This window comes from Schistocerca nitens, chromosome 5, assembly GCF_023898315.1.
Source record: "Schistocerca nitens isolate TAMUIC-IGC-003100 chromosome 5, iqSchNite1.1, whole genome shotgun sequence".
In the NCBI taxonomy this organism is placed as follows: domain Eukaryota; kingdom Metazoa; phylum Arthropoda; class Insecta; order Orthoptera; family Acrididae; genus Schistocerca; species Schistocerca nitens.
Window position 1 is genome coordinate 851382374 of NC_064618.1, and position 17772 is coordinate 851400145.

Below are 17772 nucleotides of genomic sequence, written 5' to 3' on the forward strand. Positions count from 1 at the left end.
CTGCCCCTGGAAATGTATTACAATTTAAAACCTGGTTCCTAAATCTCTGTCTTACCATTATATAATCTATCTGATACCTTTTAGTATCTCCAGGGTTCTTCCATGTATACAACCTTCTTTCATGATTCTTAACCCAAGTGTTAGCTATGATTAAGTTATGCTCTGTGCAAAATTCTACCAGGCGGCTTCCTCTTTCATTTCTTAGCCCCAATCCACATTCACCTACTATGTTTCCTTCTCTCCCTTTTCCTACACTCGAATTCCAGTCACCCATGACTATTAAATTTTCGTCTCCCTTTACTATCTGAATAATTTCTTTTATTTCATCACACATTTCTTCAATTTCTTCGTCATCTGCAGAGCTAGTTGGCATATAAACTTGTACTACTGTAGTAGGTGTGGGCTTCGTATCTATCTTGGCCACAATAATGCGTTCACTATGCTGTTTGTAGTAGCTTATCCGCATTCCTATTTTCCTATTCATTATTAAACCTACTCCTGCATTACCCCTATTTGATTTTGTGTTTATAACCCTGTAGTCACCTGACCAGAAGTCTTGTTCCTCCTGCCACCGAACTTCACTAATTCCCCCTATATCTAACTTTAACCTATCCATTTCCCTTTTTAAATTTTGTAACCTACCTGCCCGATTAAGGGATCTGACATTCCACGCTCCGACCCGTAGAACGCCAGTTTTCATTCTCCTGATAACGACATCCCCTTGAGTAGTCCCCGCCCGGAGATCCGAATGGGGGACTATTTTACCTCCGGAATATTTTACCCAAGAGGACGCCATCATCATTTAATCATACAGTAAAGCTGCATGTCCTCAGGAAAAATTACGGCTGTAGTTTCCCCTTGCTTTCAGCCGTTCGCAGTACGAGCACAGCAAGGCCGTTTTGGTTATTGTTACAAGGCCATATCAGTCAATCATCCAGAGTATTGCCCAGCCACTACTGAAAAGGCTGCTGCCCCCCTTCAGGAACCACACGTTTGTCTGGCCTCTCAACAGATACCCCTCCGTTGTGGTTGCACCTACGGTACGGCTATCTGTATCGCTGAGGCACGCAAGCCTCCCCACCAGCAGCAAGGTCCATGGTTCATGGGGGGGGGGGGGGGGGCGTATATAAGAAACAGGTATGAACTCCCAGGAGAAATGTAGGTATGCTTTGTCGTCACTATGTGCTGTTTTGTACACAGAAGTTATTGCCTCAGTTCATCGAGGTGGCTATACGTCTACGGAGTGGCAGAATTGAATCAAAGTCACCACATTAATTATAGTTACAGGAAATAGAGCTCGAACTCTTATGAAGAGTATCAACGAAATATACACAAGTGCACTGATGAGCACTTGGTCACAAAGTCCTAAACAAAATAGTTAACTTATCCCAGGCTCTAAGTCCAACCGTGTGGCACTGTCTGAAAGGGTAACGTCCACGAAACACTTTTAGACGGCTATAGAGCTCTCGGTGACACTCGTATACAAGTTGCACACAACCCACTGATAACTCGAAGACAACTCGCTGTCGTAGGGCTGTCAGAGACTCTAGATACATGACGGGTGGAGGGATACTGTGACGCACTACTTCAGTGCACGACACTGGCGTAGCGAAGTTGTGAGGCTACTGTGTTGTGGTTACGCTGTGTACGTACGTCGAGCAGGCAACCCTGGAAACATGCCTGGACTGCGGCAGGTCGCAGTGCCCCTTGCACAGATCAAGGTGAAGAAGGCAACTTCGTCATAAATGCCACGTGTCGAGATGGTGTGTGTGTGTGTGTGTGTGTGTACATGCGTGCTTCAGAAGTGATGGTCAATAATTGTCATATGGAAAGTACAGCCCAAAAGTAGCTAAAAAACTCCAATAAAAAGGGGTCCACAAATCAACCGTTCTCGAGATACAACACATTTTCTGTTGCAGTTCATCATTGTCTAGGAACACATGTCATCTCTAAACGTTAAAGCAGGTGTTCGAAATGTTGTCCTTGCGTCTGGATGAAACACTGAACTCGTCTCTGAAATGAATTCCGAATCCTCTCAGGCAGTCCTGGGGAATTCTGTAAATGCTGGAAGGCTGCTTAAATCCGCCAGCGTAATTCCTCAAGAGAGTTGACCTTGGTAACGTAGGCTAGGCTTTTGACATGACCCCCCACACAGAAACCCATGGGATTTAAATCTGGAACCCTTGGAGGCCATGGCACAGGCCCTCCTCTACCTATTCACTGTTAACCATACGTCCGAGTTAAAAGCCGGCGCTCTCGTAAATGTAAATGTGCTGTGGCCCCGTCATGCGTGAACCACATGTTCACGCGTTGGTTAAGTGAGACATCATGTACATCTGGGAGTACAGTCCACAGAAACCGCATCTACTGGTGTCCGGTTAGTATCTGTGGCAGAAAGTGTGGTCCATCTATGCGCTCTCCGAGCAGTCCTGCCCAGACGTTCAACGAATAACGGTGCTGGTGTCGTGATACATGTGTTGTATTAGGACTGACATCGGCGTAACTCTGACAGTCATGGTAGTTAAAAATACCGTCACGAGTAAATCCAGCCTCATCCATGAACAGAATACTGCTTACAAAAAGTGCATTCAGCTTACACTGTTGTTGCAGCCATTGGCAGAAATTCTCCCTAGGAGGGAATTCCGCATTGTTGAGGACTTGCACTCGCTGGAGGTGATACGGATAGAGTACTTGCCGATTCAAGATCCGCCACACACTGCTATGACTCGGTACTCGATCTTGGGTAGCAATCGTTATTGTTGAAGCACTCGGACGTTCGTGTATAATGAGTAACACCCTTTCCTCAACATCGGGTGTTATAGATTTGGGTCGCCCTTCTCGTACATTGTGTGCGAAACTCCCGGTTTCTCTAAGGCGCTGATGTAACTGGCTAAATGTACGCCTGTCGGGCTGACTGCGGAGAGGAAAAGCCTCTTAATACAATATACAATTGTGCAGCCTCAAGGGCACTGCCATTCGCTTTGCCCTGTATGAAGTTCGTGTCAGCGTACTCTTCATTGGCGTAACCTCCTGTCCATGGTACCTTCACGTTCGTAACTGTTTGTAAGGCCCTATGGCACTGTGCACGGAGGGGGAAAGCGAATTAGTTGTGCATGCATAAACAAGCAGATAGTTATTCCCAAACTTGAGATACCAACGAAAATACCGCGGTATCCAGGGGACTTTACATTTGATTCCCAACTCGAATTAATGCGATAACACTTCAACGGTTGATTTGCGGACCCACGTTTATTGGAGATTTTTAGTCACTTTTGGGCCATTCTGCACAATAACAATACTGTTCAAACAGTATCCGCGTAGCGTTTGAATAGTTCAGTTTAATGAATTGTAAGAAACAACGAGCTTTTAGTGAGTACTAATTTTCATTCGGATTATTTGAAATGAGAGATTGTTAGCTAATGACCTAAATGCACCATTGAAATACAATAGCGAGAGAAAGTGTCTGTAGTGTCTGTTCTACAACACATGACGCACTTTACGAAGTATAGTGGTGACGTAAGTTCTTGTCGGTTCTGTAAGACGTGATTTCGAATATGTGTGAATCAAAGTGATGGAGAGCTGGGGAATGTAAATGGGCATTCTCTGATGCGAAATGTAAATATCCATCATACAATATAGACATTCTATTTCATCGCTTTGTACGATCGTAGTATCGGTAGTCGTTGAGTTATACCACCAATAAAACGCATTTCTTTGACAAATAGGAATTCCGTTTCGATGATATAAAAGTATGGTAGTGATCTGAGAAGTAGATGTTGCATTCTGTTAGTTGCGCTGAATATTCCACAAGAGTTTGTAGTAATCGAAGAAGATGTATATAATACAACATCACCTTACCAACATAAAACATATCACTTCTACATCACCAGCGAAAGAAAACTTAAAGAAAGATGCAATTTTCGGACTACTAATGACGTTATTACTAAAGAAGATCAAATGAAAACTTGTATAGTGGCCCATGACACACTTTAATAATTGAATAGCTTGTATTGTACATGAATTAATTAGGTAATTATATTTCACCAGTTGGTTTTCTGTAGATTCATCAATACGAGTTGTCATAAGGTTTTTTAAGTACGCCTCGACAGTATAAAGTTCGAAAGTAATTGTTTGATTGTGTGCAGTTATCTATGCGCGTCATGGTACGCCTCGAACTCCGCACGTCACAGTATACAGGCACGCCGCTCGATGTGTCAAAAGTAAATGGCGCGACCGACCTCCACGTTACTAATAGAATGCACTATTTTGTTTCGGCTGCTCTGTCGGCGTACACTCGGTACTGTGGCGTAGGAGGTGCAGTGTGTACCAAGACTGCAAATTTGTACGCGCAAAGACACGAAAAAATCGTCTTTCTTTTACGATTTCCGTCGTTCCTTAGTTGCTTGAAAATTCATGGTGTTAAATTCCCTTTTTCCAACTAAATGTAAGGCAGTTTTTTTTGCGATACACGTTTCGCATCTTTTATTTGTGAAGCATCTTCAGTGGCCTGTAATACTTTTTTTTTTCTGTGTACAGTAAATACGTTATTTAGTAGTTACAAGTATTTTCGTATGTTACGTCATCTCTAGTTATTTCCTTGTGTTTCAGGTTATAAACAACTTTTGCAAAACATTTTGTGTGAGATTAAATTGTCATTTGGTGTTAATTACGAATTCCGATGTTGTTAATCCATGTGTGTCGTCGTCGAGATGTATTTGCTCGGGCTGCGTACTCCAACTGGCCAATTTTTGCCATTTTTTTCGACCACTTTTATTTGAACACTTCACTTATACGTTTTACCGTGTATTGAATGTGTGCGTTTGCAGCGTGTAGTGTTGCCACATGTCGCTGTGTGTTTGTCCTTAGTCTTTTATTTGTGTCGTGGCGTGTACGCGCAGTCCGAATAAATATTGTACATCTGCAGGACGACACATATGTATTAACAACATCGAAAATCGTAACACTAAGCGATAATTTAACCGCAGGAAACTTGAGCTTCTAGGGTTGTTTCTAACCCAAAAAACAAGATTACAGGCCACTGAAGATGTTTCACAAGTAAAAGAAACGAAACACTTATGGCAAAAAGCTTGCGTGATATTTAGTTGCAAAGATGGAACTGAACTCCATGAAGATGGAAAAAAAGAAAAAAAAAGAGTAATTTTGTTATTTTTCTTTTGGAGGTGACAGTTTAACCTTATGAGTACTGCTAAATGTTCATCTGTGGTGCCGCTTCCAATGTGGCCTATTTTATGCTGAAGCACGCATTATTTGCTGTCCGAGTCTGAGGAAGTCAGCTCCAGACTGCAGGACACGCCACGTCGGTATCTGTGTGTACTGTGTGCGCAGAGCGTGTGATGAAGGCGGAGGCGCCGGCTATGGCTGTGGCGGCGGGGGCGGGGGCGGGGGCGGCGCACCCGCTGGCGCGCAACACGTCGCTGTCGACCATCCAGGAGGAGCGCACGTCGCAGCTGTGCGACGTGCTCAGCGAGCGGCCGGACCTCAGCTTCTCGTTCGACGGCCGCGAGGTGTCCGTCTCGCTGTACGAGACGCCAGACCTCACCGAGGAGCAGGCGCTCGCCGTCGTCGAGATGTACGCCGAGCAGCTGTCCGAGCACGTCTCCGGTGCGTACCGCCTCCACGTCTACCTGCCTGTACCTGCTCACCTCTCTGCGTCCCCTCCCACCACTCTTCAGCACAGGGGCAAACACACACAGCTAGCAGTGGGCTTCTGCATCATTTCATTCATAGTATATTTTAGTTCTGCTAAGAATTCCAGAACGCAGTTTTGTCCAAATTATAAGGTATTTGGGAGGCGAAGGAGATTACGCACCTAACAGCGAAACCTTTTATATGTATAGTACCTCAAGTGTAGAATTCTAATATCAATATCCCATAGCAGTTCGATGAGACTCTGAAGAATTCTCGAGAAAATCGACTTTCAAATTTTATAAGCGAATTTAACAGCCTAAAGTAAGATCTAATTTTAAACGGCCTTCGTGGCTGTGTAGTCGAGTCCAGTCATGTGAGTGGACTACTTACAGTTCTCAGCTGATGCAAAATTTTAGACAAAGCTGCAAGTTCAACGAGAATTTCTGTGAAACCTAAGATACATAAAGATGGCAAAAACCAATGTCGTAGCGCTCGAGAGTGGTAATCGTTCGTTCGGGTCTCGTTTCATCCATTATAATTTCGTTTTCTTCAGTTCAGTGCAAACATCTACGGAATTTAAACATAAAACTCATCAACTTTATGCAAATTAACACGTATTTCTCATTTTCACGACAAATGCACGGCTTCTTATTTCTAATTACATATCACAACCAGAAAAAGCCGTTTCCATTCTAATTTTAACTTCTAAATGACCTACCATTTATAAAAAGTTGTTAATAAACATATGAACAAAAAATATTACAAATCAGATTGATCTTGATGTATTTTATACTTCACGAAAACGCTCCTAGAGCATGCTCCTTTTACTTAAAAACTTGCCGCTGCTAGGATGCCAACACACGCCATGCACGTGGCAAGCAAGCACTCTACCACAAAGCCCATTCAAGAAAATCGAATTCTACCTTACGGTGTTACAGACGCTCGAAAGACTTGGAAGTCGATTCTCTCGAGAATTTTTGAGAGGTGGCTTTAACGCCGTCGAGTTCTACATTTCATGTACTATAAATATATACAAAAAAAACTAAAATCCGATTGCCATGTCATCTCCATGTTAGAGACAATGAACGAGGTAGCTACCTTTCTGAGGTAAATACCTGTAGTATAGGAAACTACTTTTACTGTTCAGAGAAATCAGTGTATAACATTATCTGTCCATATTTCTGATTTTGGCTTGACATAGAATCACAGTTCCTACATGTAATGCTTATGTACAGTAACATGAACTGCACTGGAAGCAAACGTTTGATGACACACAGGTCAACTAATTTTTATTTGTTCACTAACGAATCTCTCTCATTCATTTTAGTTGAAACTTGTAAGTCACCACCTACAAAACTCTCTTCGTCTCTTTCCAGTCAACAACCTCGAAAACATGTAACAGTACTAAATTTTTGCCGGCCGTTGTGACCGATCGGTTCTAGGCGCTTCAGTCTGGAACCGCGCGACATCTATGGTCGCAGGTTCGAATTCTGCCTCGGGCATGGATGTGTGTGATGGCCTTAGGTTAGTTAGGTTATGTTAAGTCCCATTGTGCTTAGAGCCATTTTTGAACTAAATGTTTAATAAGCTTCCCTGGTGTTCCTAAGACTTTCCCGCATTTCATATTGAAAAATACAAAAGAAATCAGACACAAATATATAATGCAGAAACAACGATAGTAGTAGTTTGTTACAACTGGCCTAATAACGGTAACATCTTTCACATTTCTGTTACTTAGAAAACAATTAGTACGTGTCAGCATAGTTGCAGGTCTCATACCACCATCTACAATCTCGTTTCCGATCTTGCTTTTTGTAATTTGGTAATAGTATTTGTCCAGTTCTTAGATCCGAAGTTATTTGCTGGTAATATTGTTGCATGCACAGGATAGAGTAGCATGGAGAGCTGCACCAAACCAGTCTAAGGACTGAAGACCACAACAACAACAACATTGTTGCAGTACTTCTTGACCCCCTTGAACCTTGGATCTTGCCATTGGTGAGGAGGCTTGCGTGCCTCAGCGATACAGATGGCCGTACCGTACGTGCAACCACAACGGTGGGGTATCTGTTGAGAGGCCAGACAAACGTGTGGTTCCTGAAGAGGGGCAGCAGCCTTTTCAGTAGTGGCAGGGTAATAGTCTGGATAATTGGCTGATCTGGCCTTGTAACACTAACCAAAACGGCCTTGCTGTGCTGGTACTGCGAACGGCTGAAAGCAAGGGGAAACTACAGCCGTAATTTTTCCCGAGGGCATGCAGCTTTACTGTATGATTAAATGATGATAGCGCCCTCTTGGGTAAAATATTCCGGAGGTAAAATAGTCCCCCATTCGGATCTCCGGGCGGGGACTACTCAAGAGGACGTCGTTATCAGGAGAAAGAAAACAGGCGTGGAATGTCAGATCCCTTAATCGGGCAAGTAGGTTAGAGAATTTAAAAAGGGAAATGGATAGGTTAAAGTTAGATGTATTCGGAATTAATGAACTTCGGTGGCAGGAGGAACAAGACTTTAGGCCAGGTGAATACGAGGGCAGTTCAATAAGTAATGCAACACATTTTTTTTCTGAAACAGGGGTTGTTTTATTCAGCATTGAAATACACCAGGTTATTCCCCAATCTTTTAGCTACACAACACTATTTTTCAACGTAATCTCCATTCAATGCTACGGCCTTACGCCACCTTGAAATGAGGGCCTGTATGCCTGCACGGTACCATTCCACTGGTCGATGTCGGAGCCAACGTCGTACTGCATCAATAACTTCTTCATCATCCGCGTAGTGCGTCCCACGGATTGCGTCCTTCATTGGGCCAAACATATGGAAATCCGACGGTGCGAGATCGGGGCTGTAGGGTGCATGAGGAAGAACAGTCCACTGAAGTTTTGTGAGCTCCTCTCGGGTGCGAAGACTTGTGTGAGGTCTTGCGTTGTCATGAAGAAGGAGAAGTTCGTTCTGATTTTTGTGCCTACTAACACGCTGAAGTCGTTTCTTCAATTTCTGAAGAGTAGCACAATACACTTCAGAGTTGATCGTTTGACCATGGAGAAGGACATCGAACAGAATAACCCCTTCAGCGTTCCAGAAGACTGTAACCATGACTTTACCGGCTGAGGGTATGGCTTTAAACTTTTTCTTGGTAGGAGAGTGGGTGTGGCGCCACTCCATTGATTGCCGCTTTGTTTCAGGTTCGAAGTGATGAACCCATGTTTCATCGCCCGTAACAATCTTTGACAAGAAATTGTCACCCTCAGCCACATGACGAGCAAGCAATTCCGCACAGATGGTTCTCCTTTGCTCTTTATGGTGTTCGGTTAGACAACGAGGGACCCAGCGGGAACAAACCTTTGAATATCCCAACTGGTGAACAATTGTGACAGCACTACCAACAGAGATGTCAAGTTGAGCACTGAGTTGTTTGATGGTGATCCGTCGATCATCTCGAACGAGTGTGTTCGCACGCTCCGCCATTGCAGGAGTCACAGCTGTGCACGGCCGGCCCGCACGCGGGAGATCAGACAGTCTTGCTTGACCTTGCAGCGATGATGACACACGCTTTGCCCAACGACTCACCGTGCTTTTGTCCACTGCCAGATCACCGTAGACATTCTGCAAGCGCCTATGAATATCTGAGATGTCCTGGTTTTTCGCCAAAAGGAACTCGATCACTGCTCGTTGTTTACAACGCACATCCGTTACAGACGCCATTTTAACAGCTCCGTACAGGGCTGCCACCTGTCGGAAGTCAATGAAACTATACGAGACGAAGCGGGAATGTTTTTTTCAACCAAAATTGGCCGAGAAAAAAAATGTATTGCATTACTTATTGAACTGCCCTCGTACATGGTTATAAATACAAAATCAAGTAGGGGTAATGCAGGAGCAGATTTAATAATGAATAGGAAAATAGGAGTGCGGGTAAGCTACTACAAACAGCATAGTGAACGCATTATTGTTGCCAAGATAGACACGAAGCCCATGCCTACTACAGTAGTACAAATTTATATGCCAACTAGCTCTGGGGATACTGACAGGTTTCAGATAGATTATATAATGGTAAGACAGAGATTTAGGAACCATTTTAAGACATTTCCAGGGGCAGATGTGGACTCTGACCACAATCTATTGGTTATGAACTGTAGATTAAAACTGAAGAAACTGCAAAAAGGTGGGAATTTAAGAAGATGGAACCTGGATAAACTGACTAAACCAGAGGTTGTACAGAGTTTCAGGGGGAGTATAAGGGAAAAATTGACGGGAATGGGGGAAAGAAATACAGTAGAAGAAGAATGGGTAGCTTTGAGGGATGAAATAGTGAAAGCAGCAGAGGATATAACTAGGTAAAAAGACGAGGGCTAATAGAAATTCTTGGGTAACAGAAATATATTTAATTGATGGAAGGAGAAAATACAAAAATGCAGTAAATCAAGCAGGAGAAAAGGAATACAAACGTCTCAAAAAATGAGATCGACAGGAAACGCAAAATGGCTAATCAGGGATGGCTAGAGGACAAATGTAAGGATTTAGAGGCTTATCTCACTAGGGGTAAGATAGATACTGCCTACAGGAAAATTAGAGAGACCTTTGGAGAAAAGAGAACCACTTGTATGAATATCAACAGCTCAGATGGAAACCTAGTTCTAAGCAAAGAAGGGAAAGCAGAAAGGTGGAAGGAGTATATAGAGGGTCTATACAAGGGCGATGTTCTTGAGGACAATATTATGAAAATGGAAGAGGATGTAGATGAAGATGAAATGGGAGATAAGATCCTGCATGAAGAGTTTGATAGAGCACTGAAAGACCTGAGTCTAAAAAAGGCCCCGGAAGTAGACAACATTCCATTAGAACTAGTGACAGCCTTGGGAGAGCCATTCCTGACAAAACTCTACCATCTGGTGAGCAAGATGTATGAGACAGGCGAAATACCCTCAGACTTCAAGAAGAATATAATAATTCCAATCCCAAAGAAAGCAGGTGCTGACAGATGTGAAAATTACCGAACTAACAGTTTAATAAGTCACAGCTGCAAAATACTAACGCGAATTCTTTACAGACAAATGGAAAAACTGGTAGAAGCGTACCTTGGGGAAGATCAGTTTGGATTCCGTAGAAATATTGGAACACCGGAGGCAATACTGACCTTACGACTCACCTTAGAAGACAGATTAAGGAAAGGCAAACCTACGTTTCTGGCATTTGTAGACTTAGAGATGCCTTTGGCAATGTTGACTGGAATACTCTCTTTCAAATTCTAAAGGTGACAGGGGTAAAATACAGGGAGCTATTTACGATTTGTATAGAAACCAGATGGCAGTTGTAAGAGTCGAGGGGCATGAAAGGGAAGCAGCGGTTGGGAAGGGAGTGAGACAGGGTTGTAGCCTGTCCCCGATGTTATTCAATCTGTATATTGAGCAAGCAGTAATGGAAACAAAAGAAGAATTCGGAGTAGCCATTAAAATTTATGGGAAAGAAATAAAAACTTTGAGGTTCGCCGATGACATTGTAATTCTGTAAGAGACAGCAAACGACTTGGGAGAACAGTTGAATGGAATGGACAGTGTCTTGAAAGGAGGATATAAGATGAACATCGAGAAAAGGAAAACGAGTATAATGGAATGTAGTCGAATTAAATCAGGTGGTGCCGTGGGAAGTAGATTAGAAAATGAGACTCTTACAGTAGTAAATGAGTTTACCATTTGGGGAGCAAAATAACTGATGATGGTCGAAGCAAACTGGATATAAAATGTAGACTGGCAATGGCCAGAAAAGCGTTTCTGAAGAAGAGAATTTTGTTAACATCGAATATAGATTTAAGTGTCACGAAGACATTCCTGAAAGTATTGATATGGAGTGTAGCCATGTATAGAAATGAAACATGGACGATAAATAGTTTAGACAAGAAGAGAGTAGAAGCTTCCGAAACATGGTGCTACAGAAGAACGCTGAAGATTAGATGGATGGATCACGTAACTAATGAGGAAGTACTGAATGGAATTGGGGAAACAAGAAGTTTGTGCTACAACCTGACTAGATGAAGGCCTCGGTTCAGAGGACAAATTCTGAGGCATCAAGGGATAACTAATTTAGTACTGGAGGGAAGCATGAGGGGGGGGGGGGGCGTAAAAATCGTAGAGTGAGGGCAAGAAATTAATACAGCAAGCAGATTCAAAATGATGTAGGTCGCAGTAGTTACTCGGAGATGAAGAGGCTTGCACAGGATTAGCATGGAGAGCTGCATCATACTAGTCTCTGGACTGAAGACCACAACTCTTCTTGACTGATCTTCATTTCTGTAATATCATGTCTGCGATGGTTCTTTCCAGCTGACATAGCCTTTCTGAAAGGAATGATATTCATTTTAATCTTGGAGAGGTAATGATATCAATTAAAGTTGGAACCTTTGTGTACTTTAACACAGTATAATTTTTGTGACAAATAATACTATTACAACAAATAAGTTTTTAAATTATATATTTCAGTCCCAGGTCCTATGGAAATATGCAGGGTGAGCCAGAACTCCATCGACAAACTTTCAGAGGCTATTCAGGGATACCTTGTGTGTATTTTGGTATAAGAGATACACTGTCTCTGGCGACTCGTTACAGAGTAATGATGTAATTACGATTTATTCGCTTTCTTTCCGCACTGTCCCTTGTATCTGTGAAAATCCTCTCACAACAGCAAAGAAGCCTATAGCACGCAGTAAGCAAAACGCACAACACTAAATACAGAGTAATACAACCACCGCTGTCCGCAAAAGAACTGCGATATGGTTGTTGTCAGTGTGGGAACAGCTCAGCACAACATCGCTGTATAGTTCTTCCATTGCAATAGTCGGTGAACCCACACGCAAGGTGGGAACCCTACAGCAGTCAAGCTGTCCGTACTGTTGTGAACCACTGTTAACGTACAACCAGCAGTGGTGGATAAACAAGCGTGCAACAGAGCAGAGCAGTACTGAATGCAAGTTTGAGGGCGAAGAACAAGTCAGGCATTACTGTCGTCAACAGCGGATACTGTGAGTGAATGGAACGAACTGGTTTCTAGACGAGACACTGAGCGTATGCTGCCGGTATTTGCACTGTTGAGCAGATATCTTGAGTGGAATACGGACGTAAAGCTAGCGGGGGCAAGAAAGCAAACGAGATGCCATGACTCTGCTTGGAATTTCTGGAGACCGTGGTTCCGTTAAACCAAAATACTCAGAAGGTATTACTAAGCAACGTCTGAAAGTTTGTCGGTGGAGTTCTGGATCAAGCTGTATAATAAAGTTTACAAAACACTGTTTGTGTTTTCGCAAGGCAGTACGCCTAGTGTACGTAAATGCCATATTGTTGACTTTTGCGCATTTTTTTGCAGTAAGTAGCTTATAGCTGCGTGTCGGGGTGAATAATCTGAGCCTTACATCTGCGTATGAAAAGCGGGGTGACAAAAGTCGCCAGTAACAAACAATTCGCAATTGAAAGGGAAGGCATTTGACGGAACATTAACTGTATTTTTACACAGCATAAAACACAAATGTAATACAAGACTGGAAGATCGGACTGGACAAATACACCAGAAATATTGTTTATTAACTGTATACGATCCTTGCCACATTAAAATAGTACCATTTATGTCTAGAGGAAAAGATTTCGGCATGGATCATTTTCGTAGGAAATGCTGCTATTGTTGTATAGTTAATTAAAATAATGTGAAAGAAATACCGTAGGCGATCAGTATTGTGTTACAAAATATCCTAGGCGTTGTAAATTTATTTCGTTTGACATAAGATTTGACGTATTTTGGACGAGAGTTTTAGTAAATTTGATATACACTCCTGGAAATGGAAAAAAGAACACATTGACACCGGTGTGTCAGACCCACCATACTTGCTCCGGACACTGCGAGAGGGCTCTACAAGCAATGATCACACGCACGGCACAGCGGACACACCAGGAACCGCGGTGTTGGCCGTCGAATGGCGCTAGCTGCGCAGCATTTGTGCACCGCCGCCGTCAGTGTCAGCCAGTTTGCCGTGGCATACGGAGCTCCACCGCAGTCTTTAACACTGGTAGCATGCCGCGACAGCGTGGACGTGAACCGTATGTGCAGTTGACGGACTTTGAGCGAGGGCGTATAGTGGGCATGCGGGAGGCCGGGTGGACGTACCGCCGAATTGCTCAACACGTGGGGCGTGAGGTCTCCACAGTACATCGATGTTGTCGCCAGTGGTCGGCGGAAGGTGCACGTGCCCGTCGACCTGGGACCGGACCGCAGCGACGCACGGATGCACGCCAAGACCGTAGGATCCTACGCAGTGCCGTAGGCGACCGCGCCGCCACTTCCCAGCAAATTAGGGACACTGTTGCTCCTGGGGTATCGGCGAGGACCATTCGCAACCGTCTCCATGAAGCTGGGCTACGGTCCCGCACACCGTTAGGCCGTCTTCCGCTCACGCCCCAACATCGTGCAGCCCGCCTCCAGTGGTGTCGCGACAGGCATGAATGGAGGGACGAATGGAGACGTGTCGTCTTCAGCGATGAGAGTCGCTTCTGCCTTGGTGCCAATGATGGTCGTATGCGTGTTTGGCGCCGTGCAGGTGAGCGCCACAATCAGGACTGCATACGACCGAGGCACACAGGGCCAACACCCGGCATCATGGTGTGGGGAGCGATCTCCTACACTGGCCGTACACCACTGGTGATCGTCGAGGGGACACTGAATAGTGCACGGTAGATCCAAACCGTCATCGAACCCATCGTTCTACCATTCCTAGACCGGCAAGGGAACTTGCTGTTCCAACAGGACAATGCACGTCCGCATGTATCCCGTGCCAGCCAACGTGCTCTAGAAGGTGTAAGTCAACTACCCTGGCCAGCAAGATCTCCGGATCTGTCCCCCATTGAGCATGTTTGGGACTGGATGAAGCGTCGTCTCACGCGGTCTGCACGTCCAGCACGAACGCTGGTCCAACTGAGGCGCCAGGTGGAAATGGCATGGCAAGCCGTTCCACAGGACTACATCCAGCATCTCTACGATCGTCTCCATGGGAGAATAGCAGCCTGCATTGCTGCGAAAGGTGGATATACACTGTACTAGTGCCGACATTGTGCATGCTCTGTTGCCTGTGTCTATGTGCCTGTGGTTCTGTCAGTGTGATCATGTGATGTATCTGACCCCAGGAATGTGTCAATAAAGTTTCCCCTTCCTGGGACAATGAATTCACGGTGTTCTTATTTCAATTTCCAGGAATGTAATTTATGATTATCATGTAAACTGGTTAATGCTTTTACCGATGTAGAAAGTTCATAAACCCGAATACTCTTTTTATTACTTCAGTTTATGTTTATAATAAATTAATTATAGAAAGATTTTCTTAATGGTAAAATTACACTTTAAAAGTGGACAATGTAAAGCGCAATAAATAATTAAACTACACAATACTACAGGTTAATGGACCATTTCTCTGAGATAATTGTTTTTTCATTTATGCTGTGTAGACACATGTTTTCTTTTTTTACATTGTCTCATCGTATCTCGAGCCTCATCTAAAAAGTGTACAATAAGATTGCCAGTAACTGAACTACGGGAAGTATATCTGCAAGTAAATTACATCATAACGGTGTCACATTTCACACAGGATAACCGCGAAATATTGGTGCAAGGGTCACAAAAAACTCGACTAAAGAATATCTACATGCGCAAGTTATACAAACTCCACAAGATATTACCAAGGGTTAGCGGTGGGTACTTTCTATTAATCCTATTGACTTTACCTGCATGCCTTAGCACGCATTTTAAATGTTTTTATCTTATCCTGAAGATCCCTGCGTGAGATACACAAATACACTCCTGGAAATTGAAATAAGAACACCGTGAATTCATTGTCCCAGGAAGGGGAAACTTTATTGACACATTCCTGGGGTCAGATACATCACATGATCACACTGACAGAACCACAGGCACATAGACACAGGCAACAGAGCATGCACAATGTCGGCACTAGTACAGTGTATATCCACCTTTCGCAGCAATGCAGGCTGCTATTCTCCCATGGAGACGATCGTAGAGATGCTGGATGTAGTCCTGTGGAACGGCTTGCCATGCCATTTCCACCTGGCGCCTCAGTTGGACCAGCGTTCGTGCTGGACGTGCAGACCGCGTGAGACGACGCTTCATCCAGTCCCAAACATGCTCAATGGGGGACAGATCCGGAGATCTTGCTGGCCAGGGTAGTTGACTTACACCTTCTTGAGCACGTTGGGTGGCACGGGATACATGCGGACGTGCATTGTCCTGTTGGAACAGCAAGTTCCCTTGCCGGTCTAGGAATGGTAGAACGATGGGTTCGATGACGGTTTGGATCTACCGTGCACTATTCAGTGTCCCCTCGACGATCACCAGTGGTGTACGGCCAGTGTAGGAGATCGCTCCCCACACCATGATGCCGGGTGTTGGCCCTGTGTGCCTCGGTCGTATGCAGTCCTGATTGTGGCGCTCACCTGCACGGCGCCAAACACGCATACGACCATCATTGGCACCAAGGCAGAAGCGACTCTCATCGCTGAAGACGACACGTCTCCATTCGTCCCTCCATTCACGCCTGTCGCGACACCACTGGAGGCGGGCTGCACGATGTTGGGGCGTGAGCGGAAGACGGCCTAACGGTGTGCGGGGCCGTAGCCCAGCTCCATGGAGACGGTTGCGAATGGTCCTCGCCGATACCCCAGGAGCAACAGTGTCCCTAATTTGCTGGGAAGTGGCGGTGCGGTCCCCTACGGCACTGCGTAGGATCCTACGGTCTTGGCGTGCATCCGTGCGTCGCTGCGGTCCGGTCCCAGGTCGACGGGCACGTGCACCTTCCGCCGACCACTGGCGACAACATCCATGTACTGTGGAGACCTCACGCCCCACGTGTTGAGCAATTCGGCGGTACGTCCACCCGGCCTCCCGCATGCCCACTATACGCCCTCGCTCAAAGTCCGTCAACTGCACGTACGGTTCACGTCCACGCTGTCGCGGCATGCTACCAGTGTTAAAGACTGCGGTGGAGCTCCGTATGCCACGGCAAACTGGCTGACACTGACGGCGGCGGTGCACAAATGCTGCGCAGCTAGCGCCATTCGACGGCCAACACCGCGGTTCCTGGTGTGTCCGCTGTGCCGTGCGTGTGATCATTGCTTGTAGAGCCCTCTCGCAGTGTCCGGAGCAAGTATGGTGGGTCTGACACACCGGTGTCAATGTGTTCTTTTTTCCATTTCCAGGAGTGTATATCCATTCAAGGTCCCCAATAATCTCCGTTACACTTTCGTACAAACTATACCGACATTTTACGCTCCTAACAGCACATTTGTTCGTTGTCTGCCACCACACGAACTTATAATCATTCCAGACGCGGGAGCAGTATTCTGGAATTGGTCGCAGTAGCGGCTTGTAAGGGATTTCGTTTACAGTTGGAGTGCACTTTTCCAGAACGAATAATAATCATTGGTGCTCATAGAGCCAGAGGAAGCTATTGACGAAGATGAAAAAGGGCCCAGTATACTGACAAGGGAAGGAGAGAAGGCGATAAAGGACATGAAGAGTAGGAAAGCTACAGGGGATGACGACATACTAGTGGATTTGCTTAAAGAAATTGGAAATGAAAATTTGAAAGTTCTGACACAACTCATAAACAAAATCTATGAAACTGGATAATGGCCTGAAGACTTTTTGGACGTCGCAATGGTTACTCTTGAGAAGAAAAAGCAAGCAAAGAAGTGTAGTGATATCGCATGTGGCAAAGATCATTGCAAGAATACTAAATAGACGGTTGGAAAACAAATTTGAAGAAGTGATGGGAGAAGACCAGTTTGGCTTCGGGAAAGGAAAAGGGACCACAGACGCCATTGGCATGATAAGGATATTGTCAGAGAGAGTTTTGGCCGTTAACGAAGAAGTTTGCGCTTGTTTTATAGACTAGCAAAACGCCTTCGGCAGAGTCAATTGGAATATATTGATGAACATCCTTAAGGAAATAGGAGTCAACTGGAGAGATCGGAAACTTTTAAGGAACTTGTGCCTGGGACAAAGGGTAAAGGTACGACTGAACTATGGAGAAACCAACAGTGTGGAAATAGGAATGGGAGTGAGACAAGGATGTT

At 44.7% G+C, this 17772-nt stretch overlaps 1 protein-coding gene across 1 annotated transcript in view; it reads left to right on the plus strand.

Annotated features, from left to right (window-relative positions):
• Nucleotides 1–17772, plus strand: part of LOC126260759 (uncharacterized) — a 1547391-nt gene that overhangs the window by 230121 nt on the left and 1299498 nt on the right. The window contains exon 12 of the mRNA XM_049958097.1: nucleotides 5347–5622. Coding sequence (XP_049814054.1) covers nucleotides 5347–5622 — 276 coding nt within the window. The remainder of the gene's footprint in view (nucleotides 1–5346; nucleotides 5623–17772) is intronic.